The following is a 16,324-nucleotide window of genomic DNA, read 5'->3' as shown; positions in this document are numbered from 1 at the left end:
AGCATTGGACGTGTCGATGTGCAATCAAGGGCCCGCGGCGTGCCTGCGATCTGGAATTGTCATCATAAGGCTGTCAATTGGAGCTGTTTATTTGTCAACATCTCGTTTCTGCCGCCTGCGGCGCGTAGAGGTGGTATTGTTGTTCGCATGGCAGCTGCCGAGCATCTGCGATGGCGGGGTACTAACTGCCTTTGTCGGGCAAGTCTCGGGCGGCAAGCGCACGTCATTGATTGAAATGCAGGCCCTCTCTGTAATCAACCAGCCCACCTCGGATTTATCATCCGCAAAACTCCACCAGCACCCCTCTTAGCACCTGGATACGCTCTCGCACGCCTGACGATAACCAAAGTCAGCTTCGTAAGTCAAAACAGCTTCCCTACCCGTTGTGTCTGCGCGCCGTCGGCACCGCCCTGCCCGCACTGTTCAAATCGGCGCAGGGACTCTTTGCGCCTTTGCCGAGTTTGCAGCCTCTTCCCATCAATCACCGGATTGTAATCGCACGCGCCATTCAGTAGCCCAGTGCATTCCATCTTTGAAATCACCCTCCCCCAATACTTTGTCTCATTTCCTGTTCTTTATATATCATGTTCACCCCGTCGACGTCAGCCTTCGCAAGAACTTTACTTACCACTGCGCGCGCACGAACAGCTACCAACATCATCCCTGCCACCGCCGCGACCCTCTACCGACCGCTTTTCACCCCCAAGTTCTTCTCGAATACCGCCGCAATGAGCAAGGAAGGCGTACACAACCTAGCCTCGTGAGTGCAGACCCGGAACCGCCGCGCGGTGTGGCTGCGTGGTGTCTCGCAAGAGAAACACGACGTCATGCGCAACGCGAACGGATGGATGGGCGATACTAACTCCCTGTGTAGTAAGGCCGACTGGGAGGAGGCGCTTGAAGCCAAGGATCAAATTATCGTGCTTGACTGCTTCGCTACGTGGTGCGGTCCTTGCAAAGTCATCGCGCCGCAGGTCGTCAAGTATGCATTGGCATCCCCGTTCCGCCATGACGCCTACTAACACGCCCGAACAGGTACTCCAACGAATACCTCGACGCGCGTTTCTACAAGATCGACGTTGACGAGGTTCCCGATGTGGCCCAGGAGCTCAACATCCGCGCGATGCCCACCTTCAAGATCTTCAAGAACAAAGAGCAGGTCGGCGAGGTCGTTGGCGCGAACCCCAAGGCCCTTCAGGCTGCCATCGAGGCTGTTTACCCTGAGGATGGAAGGAGGCCAACTCAGGGATAAAGGATAGTTGGAGATAAGGTGATGCAATGATACCACCTTGAATGCAAAATTTGTGACATCCAAATCTTCTTAACGTTGTTTCCCCCAGTCTTTTTTCAGTCCAGTGTGGCGCTCCACATAATAAACAGTCGTGATAGCGGTCGGACACGTGATGCAAACCTTCAAACACCTCTCCACCTGCGTCACTTCCTAAACCACTACGTGCGGCTCCCACGTCTACCATTTTGGGCGAGCAGATGTGCAAACTCCTTCTTCCTGCATTGAATTGCCAGCAATATCCTAGTGATGGTCGTCGGAGTAGCGCGCATGGGCACGACGTCGATGCTGGTCGGGATACCCTAGTGCGAGGCTGCTGAGACGTGCCCGGCGCGCTGGTGGCACGCCTGGCTGTCAGCGTCTGTCAGCCACATTGCGCTCTTCGGGCTATTAGTGTTAGGATGGTGGGGATAGTTGTCAGGGTCGTGATGTTGCTCGGGGTGATCTGCTGGGTGGGTCGCAAGTTAGCAATGGTGGGGGGTGGTGGACGATACTTGGAAGTGATCTACTTCAGGCTAGGTTGAGAACCGGGGCTGTTTGGAGCGAGCAGATGGACAGGAACTGTAAAGAGGTTGTGAAAATCATGGGTTAGCTATGCTGTTAGGTGAAGCGATCGATTTCCCAGGGGAAGAGCGACGACCTGGTGAGTTGACAACGACTACACTGACGGTGGTTTGCGTCGCAGGCATTTGCAGATATTGCCTGGACTTAGATGACTGCAGCAGGCTGCACTCTTCGTCAATGTATAGTAGGACGAAAGAAGAAGGTGATCCGTGAAAAGATGCCAATCTTCCCGGCGGTTATCTGTCGTATCATATTCCCGACCACCGTGCTGGGTATATGCTACCAGCCCGATGCAGATGCTGGCATCTCACCACTCCTAATAACACCGTACGCACCGCGACATGTGGTTCCAATGCGTCAGGACTCGCTGTACTGCCGTACTATCGGTGCAGTACCTGACTACGTATTTCGCCTACAACAGCCACTAGAAGATCCCTGACTCTTGTTCCCGAAAAACAACCAGTAAAAGAACAACCAACCATGGACTGTAGTCCAACATCTCAAAGAGCGGGTATGGACTTGTGTAGTGTTTGCTCACAACTTGACATCGATCTCAAGGCACGCGTTGGGACACAAAAGCTTGGACTCTACGAAGAGCTACTGGAGAGATCACGTAGCGTGAGTTCAGGTCGACGTGGTTGCGGTGGCTGCGAGTTCTTTTGCACGGTTTTCCGTGCTTCCGAAGAGTGGCATCGCCTTTCGCCATTGCCGAAGGGCTGGTTGTTGACCCTGAGGCAAATTGGAGCTGGTCTCCCAGCATTTCGTTTGGAAGCATGGCCGCCAGATCCTTCGAGTGGTGCTACGATGATTACAAACCTACAATTATGTACAGAAGAGCCTTTGACAGGTAAACTGCTTCCCTCCGATGATTTTTCAGATACTCATCGCAACTGGAACCCTAGATCCACCCCACCCACATATCGATTTTAAGCATCACATTCCTGTTAGTCCTTTGGATAAGAAATGCTTTGATCTGGTACGCTCGTGGGCGAAGGAATGTGCAAACCACAAGATTTGTGCAAAACCAGCTCAGGTACCCCTGCCGAAGCGGGTCATTGAGATACCCGCGGATCTCGCGCAGCCATGCAGATTGCGCGCCGCCAGTCACGTTCAGGGTCACTATGTGATTCTCTCCCACTGTTGGGGCAAGTCGGACATCGCATCAAAGCTCAAGGATTCGCTGATCTCCACATTCCACAATGCTATCCCATATGGAGAGCTCCCGAAAAATTTTCAGGATGCGATCGAAATCACAAGATGTCTTGGTTTCCGCTACTTGTGGATCGATGCGCTTTGTATCAGTCAAGACAATGCCGCGGAGTGGGCAGAGGAAGCACCCAAAATGTCATCATACTACGGTCTGTCGACGCTCATGATTGCAGCCACTGTTGCCGAAGATAGCAGCAAAGGCATTTTAATCGACCGTCACATTAAATATTCGCCAGCCATTGGCAGGCAAAAAGAGTACTGCTTGCGGGACGAAAGGCTCAGCTCCCTCCAAGACATCAGCAACTCCGCATTGGCAACGCGCGGCTGGGCTGCCCAAGAACGAACGCTTGCACCCCGAATCTTACACTACACGACGCAACAGATGATCTGGGAGTGTGGAAACGGCTTTAAATTCGAAGCTTCCAGCCTGGAATACTTCATACAGGTGGAAGATCTGGATAAGAGCGCCATCCAACCTTTCGTGACAAATGCTCTACAAGCGCCTGGACGACATAAAACCGTAGGTGGGACTACCGAGGAGACATCGATACAGGAGTCAAAACGCCTTGCAGGCTGGAGTTCCTGCGTACAAAATTACACAGGCCGCCTTTTGACCTTCCCGTCGGACAAACTTTATGCCATTTCAGGTGTTGCCGATATTCTGAACCACAACGGGGAGATGGGAGAGTATCTTTCAGGCATATGGAGCAAACACTTTGTCGCTGGTCTGTCATGGAAAAGGGATAGCTCCACTCTTTTGACAACACCCCCCGAATACAGAGCGCCTAGTTGGAGCTGGGCAAGCGTAGATGGCGCTGTTTTCATGGAAGACATCTTCCTATACCCAATCGGCAACCTGAATCCATACAGCGATATCTGGACGGCTCAACTCGGTATCAAGCTTCTACAGAACAACATTTGCCTACAGGATCCTTGCTTCGTCTATGGCACCGTTGAAACAGGCTCATCCATTGTTGTGGAGGGTGCTTGCATTACCCGGCCCAGAACCTCCGCTTGCATGCAGCTCCATAAGCAACACACCTTCCAATTCAAGGAAACTTTCGATACGAGTGACGCACGCGCCTGTTCTTGCGATTTGCCGCTGGTCGATGAGGGTGAAAGTGATCCGTCTGCGAAGTTGAATATGGGGGAATTTGGCTTAATAGAAGAAACATTGTGTGGCGATGGACATTTGGACTTTTATCTTTTTCTGTATGGACATGAGCTGTTCTCAACTGGCGGTGAATTGCACCTGCTCATGATGAGCTGGGTGAGCCGGAAAGCAGCGGTTGCTAAGCGAGTGGGGTATGCCAAATTGCGGTTCGATCTAAAGCGAAGAGATGAAGAGGTGGAGAAAGCTTTCCGAGAACAGTTCCTCGCAGCTGGCTGGAGACGTATGCAGATCAGGTTGGTATGAATGCCAGATGCGGGATGTAATCCAACGCTATCCTTTCCTATGCTCTGGTCTTTTGTTTTATTGGGACTAGCTGTTGCGGATTTGATCTTGAGCGGTCTACCTGGGGCGGGCCGACCCATCCCCTGTGTACAGACGTTCGTTCTGTCTGCTGTCGAACACTGCTCAGGAAACGCCTTATTTGTTCGTTTGAGAACGTCTCTCAAGGTTCTACACTCGCTCAGTACCTTTTCTCTGTCATGTGACACCTGTTCTTGTACGATCTTGGAGCACATACCATCGAGCTCTTCTTGTGGCTCCTCGAGCCTTCGGTCCCGCACATTGGCCCCAGAGAGTAGAGAATCGAGATGGATAGTTTGCTCTACTTATTGTGTTGTATCGGGGTGCCCCTTCCAGTGGCTGTCGCTTCACCCACTCTATTGCGCATCCTGGGGTGACTTAGTGATATTAAGTTTCCATGAATATAACCTGACACTCAATCGACCGTGTGTATGATTGACCGAGAGCCCAACGCTCTCACCTCATCAGGCTGCCTGTCCACCAGATTGAAGGGCCTTCTGTCCCCGATAATCTCATATCCCCGTATTATAATCCTCCAAGCTTCTAACCCTCTTCTTCTTCTTTCGATCTCATCGCCCAAGGGTAATATTCTGGTTTCGAACCATCCCTAAGACAGCTAGCGTGTAGGTACACAGGGAGTTGTGGCCCAACGCGTTCAACGAGTGACCTAGACTGGGTCTTTGGCGTGGTATCGACGGACACACTATTGCGGAAAAGACAAAGGGCATCATACTGATGTGGCCCTTACTCTGGTGCAGCCGAAATTAGACATGAAGCTCGAATATCCTCGTCCCCTGCGTTGCGCATGCATCGCAGAGTGCACGAGCCTCGCAGGCCCAGACAAAATTGGTGATAGTCGCCCATGTAGAGGCGGTTTGGCTGTCATGGAGGAGATAGTGTAGCTTGCAAGTTCGAGAGAGTGTGAGCTCAAGGACTTGTTGACCAAGCGCACCTGTGGAATCAATCGATCGTTGAGTGCCAGACTTTTCTCGAAGGATAGATGATGTACGCGCTTTTGTATTCCTTTTCGAACTTTGCGTTTCTGGGCTTCTGAGCGCCATTTGTGCTGCTGGGATTTGTCAGGGTTCCGTATAGAAGTGATCGTGGGTTCAGAGTGCCTACAAGTGCGGGAAGGCATTTTCCTGTCATCTAGCCGTACCGAAGCAGCGAGGATCAGATAAAGGTAGTCGAGCCTATCTAGTCGAGGAGATCGTGACGAAGAGGGGAAGTTCCAAAGTTACAGGTTGACACAAGGGCAAAGTTGCGGAAAATTCCTACTGGTATTAAAATGGCATCAGAGTATACTTCTATTGAAAGCCCAAAGACTAACATACTAAGCAAAGAAGGGGGAGTACACAAATTTGCTCTTTTTGTACACAAGAGATCGCTAGGCAGTCCCAAAATGAGAAACATGCATGCTATGAAAAATAACGTATAATATGCTTGGACCAGTTCCTGCCCTCAACACCACTAAGGCGGAGGATTAAAGGTGGCACATTGGATTTCAAGAGGTGCTTCTGTGAGAATGGGTTCTTACATGCATTGCTTCAGTCCAGCATGCCGAAGCCATACATGTAAGAGACAATCACCACAGAAGCACCTCTTGAACCCCAATGTGCCGAATCAATGAAAAAATCATCACGCTGGAAGTACCTCTGCAACTAATCTTCTCCGAGCATGACCTGGAATTTCCAGATATACCATAGGAAGTGCTGCTCCTGCCACTGCGCGCAAGAATCCATCAGATTGGTCCGAACAATGTTCTGTGTGTCAAACAAACTTGAACGCTGTCTACAGCGTTCAAGTTTCACGCTCTCTGCACCGAGTTAGCGTGGTTCGACGTGTCTAAGCGAAGATGTATGACCGTGTGTCCTCGGGTTTTCAGGAACATGGTAACTTGTCAGAATGCAGAGAGAATGTCGTGGCACTCACCCTGCGTCAACCCCTCACCCCACTTGATCATCATAACCCCAATTAGCCCAAACACCACAGCACCCCCAGCAGTACGTATAGAGTACGGCAACGCACAGGGACCGTAATCTTACCATAGTAGCACTATCCACATATCACTCAATTTAGGTACAGAAAGACTGTAATGTGAACCGTGCTACTACAAGATTATGGCCCCTGTGCGTTGCCGTACTCCATACGTACTGTTGGGAGCGCTGCACCACCACTTGACGACGAGTCAAATCCAAACTAGACGGTAGGAAGTCCGTTGAAATCTTTCAAACGTGAACATCGCCCCCTAAGGTACTCAATGTTCATGGCAAGTTCTTTTATGCCTCCTAAGATTCGCCGCCCTAGTCGCCCTGTACGTACACCCCCTGACATCGCAGTCGTATCGCCTTTTTTTGTGAATAGATTGATCGTGGTTCCAAAGCGATTTGCGGTCTGCGAAACTTCGGCTGCAAATCTTGCAAATGGAAAGTGTAGGAGATATCGCCGCAGGTTGTGGCCTGTTAATGTTAGAATCGAGAGCAAGAATAACCTCAAATCTTCGGGCCGAATCCATCACCTGGAGGGTGACGCTTACAGGGTACGTCGAGTGACGACAGGATCAGGGACACGGCAGCCTTCAATTTGGGGTGAAGGTGTCATGGCACTGTTTGTATATGGCGAACCTTTCTCGTTGCTGGAGGACGTGCTCTCGGAAGCGCCTGGAGGGTGTAGTACCGGTTGAGACCAGGATTCGGGGCCGAGAGATAAGGGAACTTTCAAATCCCAATTTACGACTTTGGGATCCACTGTTTGAAGCGGCTCTTCAATACCAAAGTTGGATGAATGGCCATGCTGGGATTCAAAGGGAGCGTGGTCCAAGATACCATAGGTAGAAGGTCCAATGATCGAGTCCCAGACTTGATCCGGACACAACAGAATCTCGCTCGACCATGAATCCCAGTCGTAGCTGGCCAGCCATTCATCCAAGCCAGAATAGCTGAATTGATCTTCGTTTTGTCGCGCGGTGGGGTGTGAGCGAGTATTTAGATGATCATCGTAGTGTCCAAGAATTGCACGAGCGCGGAGTCAGCGCCCCGCGCGCGCACTCGCGGTTTTGTTTCGATTGCTGAGCCTTCCTCAAGATTAACCTATAATGATGTATGGGCTGAGATCGTAAATATACTCACAGCAGAAACTTGTAGTAGGTCCACACTGGGATTGCAGCCTCCCCGGCAGTCGAGGAAGTAAATGGAGTGTCAAATCGAAAACTGCCACCCGGCGGACTTCACAAACTTAAGTATTCCCCAGGCGTGGTCTCATCGGTGCCTTGAGTTTGCCTTACTGACATCTTGCACGCTGATAGGACAATAACCGAAGCTCATGCAGTCTATCAGGGTTCACGCTCCGCCACCACGGCTAACACTATCGATGATGCTTATCAGAGCCAATAACGTGGTCTCACATCCCCTGAGTATCCGTGAGACCACACGCACAGATCATTTGGCGCGTTTGTTTCCCCTCAAGTTATCGGGAGACCACATGAACTTCCATACATCGCGAACCGCGCAGGCGTGCATCATTTACGGCAGATCTCACCAAAGAGCGCGGCCCTTCCACGTCAAAATACGCAAAATGCACGTGTCGAATGCATCTGTCGAATAAGAAGATAATGTACAGTTCATGTTTTGAAGCATCTCAACTTCATTCTCGCACAGGTATGCACGAAGAGGTAATAATGCTATTCGAGTTTCAAAGGACTTCCCTAAAATGGTCGCATGCATGTAACGAGAGGCAGCACAATTGATGGAAGCTGCAATCAGGGCATAAAAATACAATTACTCTGGTTCTTGATAATAGCGAGGGCCACACGGAAATCGACATACCAACCATGATAGCAGAGCTTTGTGTAACATCTCTCCCATGCAAACAGAAATCAGAAATACCAATTGGCCCGTACCCTTTGAGGCAATGAGGCATACACGCGAGACCACATAAAAAATCGAGAAATCTCTCATGAAACATCGAAGAAAGATTTTGGGAAGAGACCACATGCCAGGAAGCAATTTGATGAGACCACACAGGGTGTTCGAGAGCTTCTACAGTCTCAAAGATATAAGACTCTCAACTTTTGTGTTCATTATCCTCCGCGAAATCACCTTGCCCTTTAAGCCAAGAACCTTTTCTTCCATACTGGTCGAACATTCCCTCTAGTCATCCAAACAACGAAATTCAAGTAAGTACCACCCCAGAACCAGACTCAACCGTGCTGTGCCTCCCGCATAACATCGTCTGAGTAGCAATAGTATATAAATCCAACTTTGACGAGTTCTCTCGACCGACGACCCTGTACTTATATGAATTGAACACAGGTGAAAGGATGAATCGCTCCGCGGAGAAGCCGAACTCCGACGAGGGCGGCACACAGCCCAGGGACGGGGGAAGGAGGCAAACATGAAATTTAAACACGTTTGTCATCGCCGACCTCTAAGAAACCCTAGGTCCTATTTATGAGCTAAGAGTTCATGCAAACGTTTGTGGTGATTGGAAAGACAGAGTCAGGTCTTTGATTTCGGATTCATTGGTTATTCAAAAGAGAGAAGAAACATGGCGGACCTACAGATAGAAAGGGATACAGCGTTGGTGGTTTAGCGCAGCATGACTCTATACTGAATGCAAATACTCCTCGACTCCTGTTTGGAGGAGGTCAGTGCCAGCTCAACGAAACCAAACCTCGACTGCTTTTACTGCTTTGGCTTGCGAAGGATAACGTAAGGACAGCAGGGAAAGTCTGACTGAGCGGTGTAGCAGAGATTGATGGAGGGGACTGGTCTTATACGAGAGCTTGTGGAACGTTTCTAGACGCAAGTCATCATTCAGTTAAAGTAAGTTAGCACATACCGATTTCGGTTTCATAGACAAGGGTGCGAATTTAATAAAAGTTGACGATTGTAGGTATGAGCACGAAGGTAGAGTAGACGATGTATTGAAAGAATCGTGCCAAGTACAGTGCAAACAGAAAGAAATCTGAACAAAAAAGAGTGAAGGAGTGCCCGTGAATGGTCCAGTCCGCAGCTGTATCCTGGAAAGGCCCACCACTCCCACACCATTCCCCAATCCAGAGTAATGGCCTGTTTGCGGGAAGTCTTAGAAGAATAGGTCAAACTCCGACCGTCCCTTGTGTCTCATCTAAGCATTCTAGATTCCTCTTCTCGTTGCGGTTTTCGTCCATCCTCGCCTTGGGTGACACGATATGTCTCGAGCTCCTGGATCTGGGGGGTATTCCATAAAGAGAACTCAAGACTCAGTCTGCGCCGTCCCTACCTTCTTCTTGTCACGCCTAGCTTGACTCCTCGCTTTCTTAGCCTTTTTGCTCTTCGCCCTCTTTGCACGCCTGACGGAAGCTACCTCACTCTCATGGGTGGCATTAGCTCCATGAGCGCGCTCATTTTCGGCAAAGCTCGATGACATTGTGTCGATATCGTCTTCTTCCCCCCCGTCGTCATTGCTTGAAGAGGAAATATCTCCAAGAATCTCGACTTGCTCGAAGTATTTGAGGGTATCGTCGTCATCGCCATCATAGTCTGTCGCAGATGTGTTGCTGTCGTTAGGTGATTTCCTGTCTGTTGGTGCAGTTGTCTCATCGGCGCTGACATCATATTGTAACTTGCGCGCGGTGGTACCCTCTTCCTCGGATTCTCCATATTTTCCATCACTTCCGAACTCTTCAGCCATCGTCATCGCGTTGGTTTGTGCGAGGGCGTCTTCGGCCCTCACCGCTTCTGCAACGGCAGGCCCCAGCTCAGCCATCTCCACAAAATGTCCATGGACATAAGACTCCAGTGCGTCGATCACTTCTTTTAAGTCGTCCTGGTTGACGTTGTTCGGGACCTCTGCCTTCCTCAGCTCGTCCATGGCAAGAAGTACGCCGGACCGAAAGCTTGCCAGGAGATCACGGTCCCTTTCTATTCGCTCCGACGCCCGTTCTTCGCCGATAACGAATCCATTGATACCCCACCGAGCAAGGTGGTTGAGGGTAGCCTGGTCGAGGAGCTTGAGCATAATTTTCGGGCGCCTTAAGCTGACGGCGTGGCGGACATAGACGGTGCCGGCAATGAAGGCTAGCTTATCGCTGTCCCTGTTTGCTCGCATGTTGGGATCGAAGATCGCGCCATCCCAGACAGGCCAGTTGAGGCTAGCAAACCGGGGTTTGTCTGCTGGGCGAAAGAGGCTCGCAAGCGGGTCGGTATAGGTGTCACTTTCCATTGTGTTGATTCGAAGGTTCATGCGGCATTGGTCACTCTGAATATTAGAGACGAGAAGATGGGTCGGCGATCGTATGGGAAGGGCTGGCGAGTTTGATATCCGCCAGGTTTGCGCGGCGGTCAGCAAACGCGGGGAGCGTATCTGACAAACGATATTCAATATAAATGTGGACCTTTACTGATATGAAATTTAAGTGAAAGTGAGAGTGATCACCTCGACTTTCCACCGAATGCTGAACTTCCATAGCCATCATGCCGCTTCACCAAAATGCGCCCTCTATCGGGCACGCGCTAGACATACCCAAATCATCCCTGCATGTTTATAAACACAATTCAGGGGAAGCTGTTCCAATCCTTGGTCACATCTGGCTGCAATCCATGCTTCTGTACCACCTTGTCGTGTACCGCGCGAAACTCCCCTGCGAAGTATGCAAGGCACTGCCCAGTCCCTCCATCTTCGCCACTGCGGGAATAGGACCTTGCAGAAGTCCTTGGATGGCAAAATTTCCACCTATCCAGAAGCTCGTATATACGGACGTGTTGTCCGTTACATGCGTCAGAATCACCAAGGTACCCTTCTTGTCCAACAAAGACCGGCCGACGTAGTTGCTCCTGACGTAGTCTTGGATTTTGGTGATCGGTACCATTTGCAGCAGTTTGTGGACGTCTTCGGTCTGTTTTAGCGCGTAACGCCTTCCTTCTCTGAAGCCGTTCTGGTGGTCGAACGCGCCTGTGGTCGGGTCCGGAACAGTGAGAGCGGCGAGTGGCCAGTCGGGCCAAGGATAGATGGATTCGAAGCGGATGAACTTGGGGCGGCAGCCTTTTCAGGCGATGAGCGCGTCACAAGTGTGGTGATTCATTCGTTAGCGCGAGGTGGATACAGTAGTAGGTATAGATAAGCGGTATGTGAGAGGGGCTCTGAGGGGTTGCACTGCCGACGGGAGTTGGCTTTTGATGAAAGTGCAATTTGGAAATTGTGCAGCGCCGCGCGTAGATCTTGTCTACGGGGCGTCGAGTACAAAATTCTACCCGATAAGGAGCTATATAATACCTACATTTGGATTTAGTACAATGCACGTGGTTTACACTTGGTCGTATGACGGAATTACCAGCATTGCACCTGAAGAATGTCGCTCATACCACAAGTCCACTGTAGTTTATAAAGACTCAATAAATTACGCGAGTCTAAGTTGTGACGACTTCGACCTTTGAAAATGTCTTCTAGAGCGTGCACGTAGTACAGAACGATAGAACACCATCCGATCCAAAGATGGCGGAGGCTGGCCTCCGGGTGAGTCCCTCATTCAATATGCAACTCACTGCAACTTTTAGGGTCCTTTCCCGTTGCTTTGACGATTTAGAAATGATGGATCCTGACCTCGAGATCATCCATCACTGCTTCCACACACGTCCCACGTGTATTTGGCTCTCTCTCTCTCTCTCCGAACTATTTACCTTTAGTTTTCCGCGGATGACTGTAATTGCAGTAATGGCTTCGGTGTGGACAGTTGCGAACTTCTCTGTATTGTCAAGGTAGATATGTCGGAGAACGCCTGTGTCATCTGGCCAGTTCCTGGATATTAACGCAATGCTATTGACTACTGAAATTACTAATCTTCGCGCAATATCCCGAGCTGCCCTAATTGTCTCTTGCATAAATTTTGGCAACGAGGCAGATCGATAGGATTTACGTAGACTTAATAGATTCGCTAAGCGAAGACTCGTCCGTAAGATATCAGCTCTAAGTCCAACATCGGTAACGGCATGTCATCACGATCGAAAGGAAACCATTCAGTCCATTGAGCACGCGGGCGGATGATCTCTGCTACGACGATGATTTCCGGGCTTAAATAACTTGATATCTTTAGCCTTCTTATCACCAAGTTTGATTATCGACGGAGATATACTCAGTCCCACATAATGTAGCTAGGTAATTTTGGCATTTGACAAAGCCAAAGCACCTGTGGTTACCTACCATGTAGAGTTGATGCTCGATACGTTTTCTGCAAGCGAACCTGAACTTTTGGAAATACTCTACAGTAACCAAGTTTCACAAGAGATCCGAGGCGAGGACATCAGGGTGAGAGGGTATGTTGATCCTACTTCCATAATGGCAGACTATTATCTTGACTTGGTATGAAGACATATGGCGTCTCGCCACGGCATGCAAAAGCGCGCGAAGTATCGCAATGGATGAAAATATCGCTCATTCTGGTTGTCAAGAGTCACACTTATTGTATGCAGATTGTTCTCAGTGTGTTCTGATGATTCTGCATTTACTCCTGGTCCGGCTGTCTCGCAACTGTCTGGTGTGCTCCCGAAGGCTTTCATCCCAGAAACGCTGCAAAGTCCGTGACCAACCCATGACCAATCTGCCTTCCTTTTCCAATATACCGCCGCCTGATCATCCCCTTATATCTGCTCCAAGCCGCGGCACTGATAAATAGCTAAATGCACCTGGTGCCCTTTCTTCCTCTGACGGCGAAGAAGTCCATGAGCGAACCTCGGCAGTCCAGTTGAGCCACTACTTAGTAAGGGGGGAGACGATTGCAAAAATTTTCTCTGTTGCTGCTCACACAGTTCTCGCATTACTCCCGTGTCTTACCAATCCTCAACGGCCCTACAATGCTGTAAAGTTGCATGAGTGGAATGCATAATCGACTCCCTCCTTAGTAGGGATGGAAAAGGAATTGAGATCCATTGCGAAATTTTGAGTAGAGCAGTTCAATGGAAAGGATCGAAAAACTGAAGATCGCGATCGAAAAGCGTCGGCAGAAGTTTGCGATGCTTGCCACCTTCTGGTCGGGGAGAAGAGAGTACCTCGGCGAGTCAGCTGAGGGAAGCTTCCAGCCACGTCTGCACCGCCACAATGACGTAAGAAGTGGTGGTCCTTAAAGCTACAATCCTCCACATAATTCCACGATACACTGCATCCTCTACCACTTCACACTACACAACTTCTGATACCTCCCTTCGGACAATATCTCAACACTCCCACGCCATACACATTCAAGATGCCTGTCCCTCTCCCTTCCACAAACGACAAGTCCAGCGACAAGAGCACATCCTCAGTTTCTTCGCAGACCGCTCAAGATGTCGAGAAGTCGTCCACCCAAAGCGTAGCCTCGGCTACGCACACAGAAAAGACTGAAGCTGAGATGCAAGCCGAGAGGCTGTACGAAGAGCGCATGGAGGAAGAGTATGCGAAGCGTGAAGGCGGCGCATAGGCGTGTGTCCCACTACCGCGACGACGACGACCATGACGACTAGGACCGCGGTTTTCCTTTTGCCACAATTTGAACGATACCCACTCTGCTCCGGCACAGTGATATAGCATAATCCAATCTATTCCAATCCAGCATATCTTCAACCAGCCAAAGCTTTCTGAATTAATTCCTTCGGCCGCCCCTCCATCGGAATTTGCAGTGCCAACTCGTGACCCTTCTCCGTCATCTTCGCCCAAGTCTTCCTCAATATGCCCAGCACCTTCTCTTCGTCTAACCCGCCTTCTCCTTTCTCGCCTTCGTCCCACAGCTTCGCGTACTTGTCGAATTGATCGTCTAGAAAAACGAGGCAAGCTACATCTTCTAATACACCTGCCTCTTCATCGCCCTCTTTCAATCCCTCTTTCTTTATCAAGCTGCCGACCCTGTTCAGGAACGCCATGTGCTCATCGCGGTTAACTGCAGACGTCCCGTAGCATTCATCCAGTATAGTCATGACTAGGTCCGCCTGCCTTTTCTTGAGATACGTGCGCCAAGTATGGTAGCCCACCCGAGTCATGGGGTATGTGTTCCGCGGAACTTCCCAGCGGCGGAAGTGCTGTGCGCGGATTGCAAGACGCAGAGCCTCTGAAGCATCAGGGCTGCGCTTGTCGAGGTAGGACGTGCACTTTTCGGCATAGTGCAGCTCGTAGGGTACTTCTTTGCCAGCGATGGTGATTTTGTTCGGGTCTTGCGCGTGCGCAGCGTCGATCGCCGCGATGGCTGTTTCGTAGGACATTGCAGTCGTGAGAGGAGTGCACAAGGAGGCGCCCGATGCGCAAGAGGGGTCTGTCGAGGGTCGTTGTTTCTGCTGATAAGACGCGAATACATCCCACTTGGTTGGCTACGGCGAAGTCCCCGCCAGTGGAAGTGGAGCCGATGTCGGCTTCGAAAGGCAAGTGCAGCCGAAAGCTTTCAACCTCCCGCTGACTTGGAACCACGTCAGCTGTCAATTGTATGAGAAGGCCTGTTGTACTACATCTCAGCGATCGTGTCCTCTGAAGCCGACATGATGCAAGACGTGTATCCGCCGCCACCGGCTCTACCTGAATCCTACTCTGGCACAGAAGTAGGCGGGCTGTCTCGGTAGAGCGGTCTCCTTGCAGTCTCGAAGACATCACAAAAGCGTTGAACGAGGGCCTGAACCCGAATGCCAAATGGTCCCAGCAAAACTTGAGAAAATACTTTAAGTCGCAGGTGGCTGCGTCGCTGAGTCCTATAGGCCTCCAAATGCGCCTCGCTGGGCAAGTCTCAATATACCCCTTCACAAAAGTTTGGATGGGAGAAATTTTGATGCTGCAAGGCTTCTTCTAAAGCACGGAGAGGATGAAGATCAATACAATGCACTTGAACGGGCTCCACTGCGTCAAGCTCTACATAGCGACCAATGGACTGGAGTCGGCTTGCAACGAGTCAATTTTCTGCTCGATCATAGGGTCAACATTAACTTGAGGACAGAGGCGCATACCGTCGACTTCGAAGATAAGTACATATTGGGTGAGTGGAGGTTTCCGAGACGTTAGTAGCACAACCCTAGAAATGACTCCTCGAGATCTCTTGTGGTCATTGCTAAACTTCACAACTCAACCTCGATATTGTGACCCAACAATATAACATCTGACCCTGAGGAAGTGGTCTACCTCTGTCTCATAAGAGTGGAAACAGACTGTAAGGAATAAACACACGAGATATTTTGTCCTGTTGGATTTTGTAACTTCTGATTATGTTTTATACGATAGGCGTCGCACAGGATCGTTGGGCAACTATTATTTGCATGGAAATCTTCGCGTACTATTGCAACCTACGACAGAACGCGATACAAATATTGGACAGAGCCTTGATCCTTGATGGCATAAACGACCTCCATCACCGCCAAGCTGTTACCTGCAGCTTGCATAAACCCCACCATAAGCGCCTAGCACAGAACACTAGGTACTCTTGCAGCTCTTACAAACCTTACCCTTTCCCCGTCTTAGCGTATCCAGTGCGATCCTGTCTTGCATCATCGTCTTCTTCATCTTTATTCTAGACAAGTATGAAAAAGATTATCATCCAAGAATAGTTTTCTTTCTTGTATGCGTAGTTTGTACTAGTACATCTCTATCACGTATATCAATCCATCACGTCCTGCAATTGAAGATCAGCGTCCTGTAGTAATAGCATAAGAAGATAATTAGTAACCAAAACAAACCCGCAAGTGTAAGAGACCAATGGAATCTCCTAGCAGTTAACGTGTTTTACAAGCGAGCGGCGCGTACAAGCGAGCGGCGCACCCCACCAACTTTGCGCACCTCTGCAGATGTATATCTTAACAACCGTGTAG

General features: G+C 50.0%; 6 protein-coding genes across 6 annotated transcripts; 3 read left to right on the top strand and 3 right to left on the bottom strand.

Moving 5' to 3' along the window:
* Positions 1 to 647: 647 nt before the first annotated feature.
* On the top strand, positions 648 to 1,219 carry CC84DRAFT_1072506 (thioredoxin-domain-containing protein; the record flags this gene model as incomplete). Its single annotated transcript, XM_018173681.1, has 3 exons — positions 648 to 760; positions 875 to 982; positions 1,036 to 1,219. Coding segments are annotated over 3 exons (405 nt in total), but the record flags the coding sequence as incomplete, so codon positions are not given.
* A 1,498-nt stretch (positions 1,220 to 2,717) lies between these two features.
* Positions 2,718 to 3,896, top strand: CC84DRAFT_1082413 (HET-domain-containing protein; the record flags this gene model as incomplete). The annotated part of the gene is made up of 1 exon (XM_018173980.1): positions 2,718 to 3,896. A coding segment is annotated over one exon (1,179 nt), but the record flags the coding sequence as incomplete, so codon positions are not given.
* A 430-nt stretch (positions 3,897 to 4,326) lies between these two features.
* CC84DRAFT_459473 (uncharacterized protein) lies at positions 4,327 to 5,116 on the top strand. The gene has a single exon (XM_018186366.1). It carries the CDS (start codon positions 4,479 to 4,481, stop codon positions 4,968 to 4,970), a length of 492 nt encoding a protein of 163 aa, XP_018040376.1. The 5' UTR covers positions 4,327 to 4,478; the 3' UTR covers positions 4,971 to 5,116.
* Positions 5,117 to 6,712: 1,596 nt separating this feature from the next.
* CC84DRAFT_1161021 (uncharacterized protein) lies at positions 6,713 to 7,155 on the bottom strand. The gene is made up of 2 exons (XM_018177635.1): positions 7,072 to 7,155; positions 6,713 to 6,994 (listed from the first exon to the last, which is right to left on the bottom strand). Exons 1-2 carry the CDS (start codon positions 7,134 to 7,136, stop codon positions 6,793 to 6,795), a joined length of 267 nt encoding a protein of 88 aa, XP_018040375.1. The 5' UTR covers positions 7,137 to 7,155; the 3' UTR covers positions 6,713 to 6,792.
* A 2,615-nt stretch (positions 7,156 to 9,770) lies between these two features.
* CC84DRAFT_1172488 (uncharacterized protein) lies at positions 9,771 to 10,739 on the bottom strand (the record flags this gene model as incomplete). The annotated part of the gene is made up of 1 exon (XM_018179983.1): positions 9,771 to 10,739. The coding sequence occupies one exon, from the start codon at positions 10,737 to 10,739 to the stop codon at positions 9,771 to 9,773; it is 969 nt and encodes a 322-aa protein (XP_018040374.1).
* A 3,093-nt stretch (positions 10,740 to 13,832) lies between these two features.
* CC84DRAFT_459387 (uncharacterized protein) lies at positions 13,833 to 15,232 on the bottom strand. Its single transcript, XM_018186364.1, has 2 exons — positions 13,949 to 15,232; positions 13,833 to 13,876 (listed from the first exon to the last, which is right to left on the bottom strand). Exon 1 carries the CDS (start codon positions 14,738 to 14,740, stop codon positions 14,105 to 14,107), a length of 636 nt encoding a protein of 211 aa, XP_018040373.1. The 5' UTR covers positions 14,741 to 15,232; the 3' UTR covers positions 13,833 to 13,876; positions 13,949 to 14,104.
* Between the last annotated feature and the right edge of the window lie 1,092 nt (positions 15,233 to 16,324).

The sequence above is a fragment of the Paraphaeosphaeria sporulosa genome, assembly GCF_001642045.1.
Source record: "Paraphaeosphaeria sporulosa strain AP3s5-JAC2a unplaced genomic scaffold CC84scaffold_2, whole genome shotgun sequence".
NCBI lineage: Eukaryota > Fungi > Ascomycota > Dothideomycetes > Pleosporales > Didymosphaeriaceae > Paraphaeosphaeria > Paraphaeosphaeria sporulosa.
The sequence above is the reverse complement of the archived record's forward strand: the minus strand, read 5'-3'. Positions and strand labels throughout refer to the sequence as shown.

What these genes read in the sequence shown, in the direction of transcription:
- CC84DRAFT_459473 (XM_018186366.1), top strand. Translation starts at nt 4,479, where the DNA reads ATGCCAGATGCGGGATGTAATCCAACGCTATCCTTTCCTATGCTCTGG.
- CC84DRAFT_1161021 (XM_018177635.1), bottom strand. Translation starts at nt 7,136, where the DNA reads ATGACACCTTCACCCCAAATTGAAGGCTGCCGTGTCCCTGATCCTGTC. An exon ending in GTCGTCACTCGACGTACCCT is followed by an intron (nt 6,995 to 7,071) that starts GTAAGCGTCACC and finishes TAACATTAACAG; the next exon opens with GCCACAACCTGCGGCGATAT.
- CC84DRAFT_459387 (XM_018186364.1), bottom strand. Translation starts at nt 14,740, where the DNA reads ATGTCCTACGAAACAGCCATCGCGGCGATCGACGCTGCGCACGCGCAA.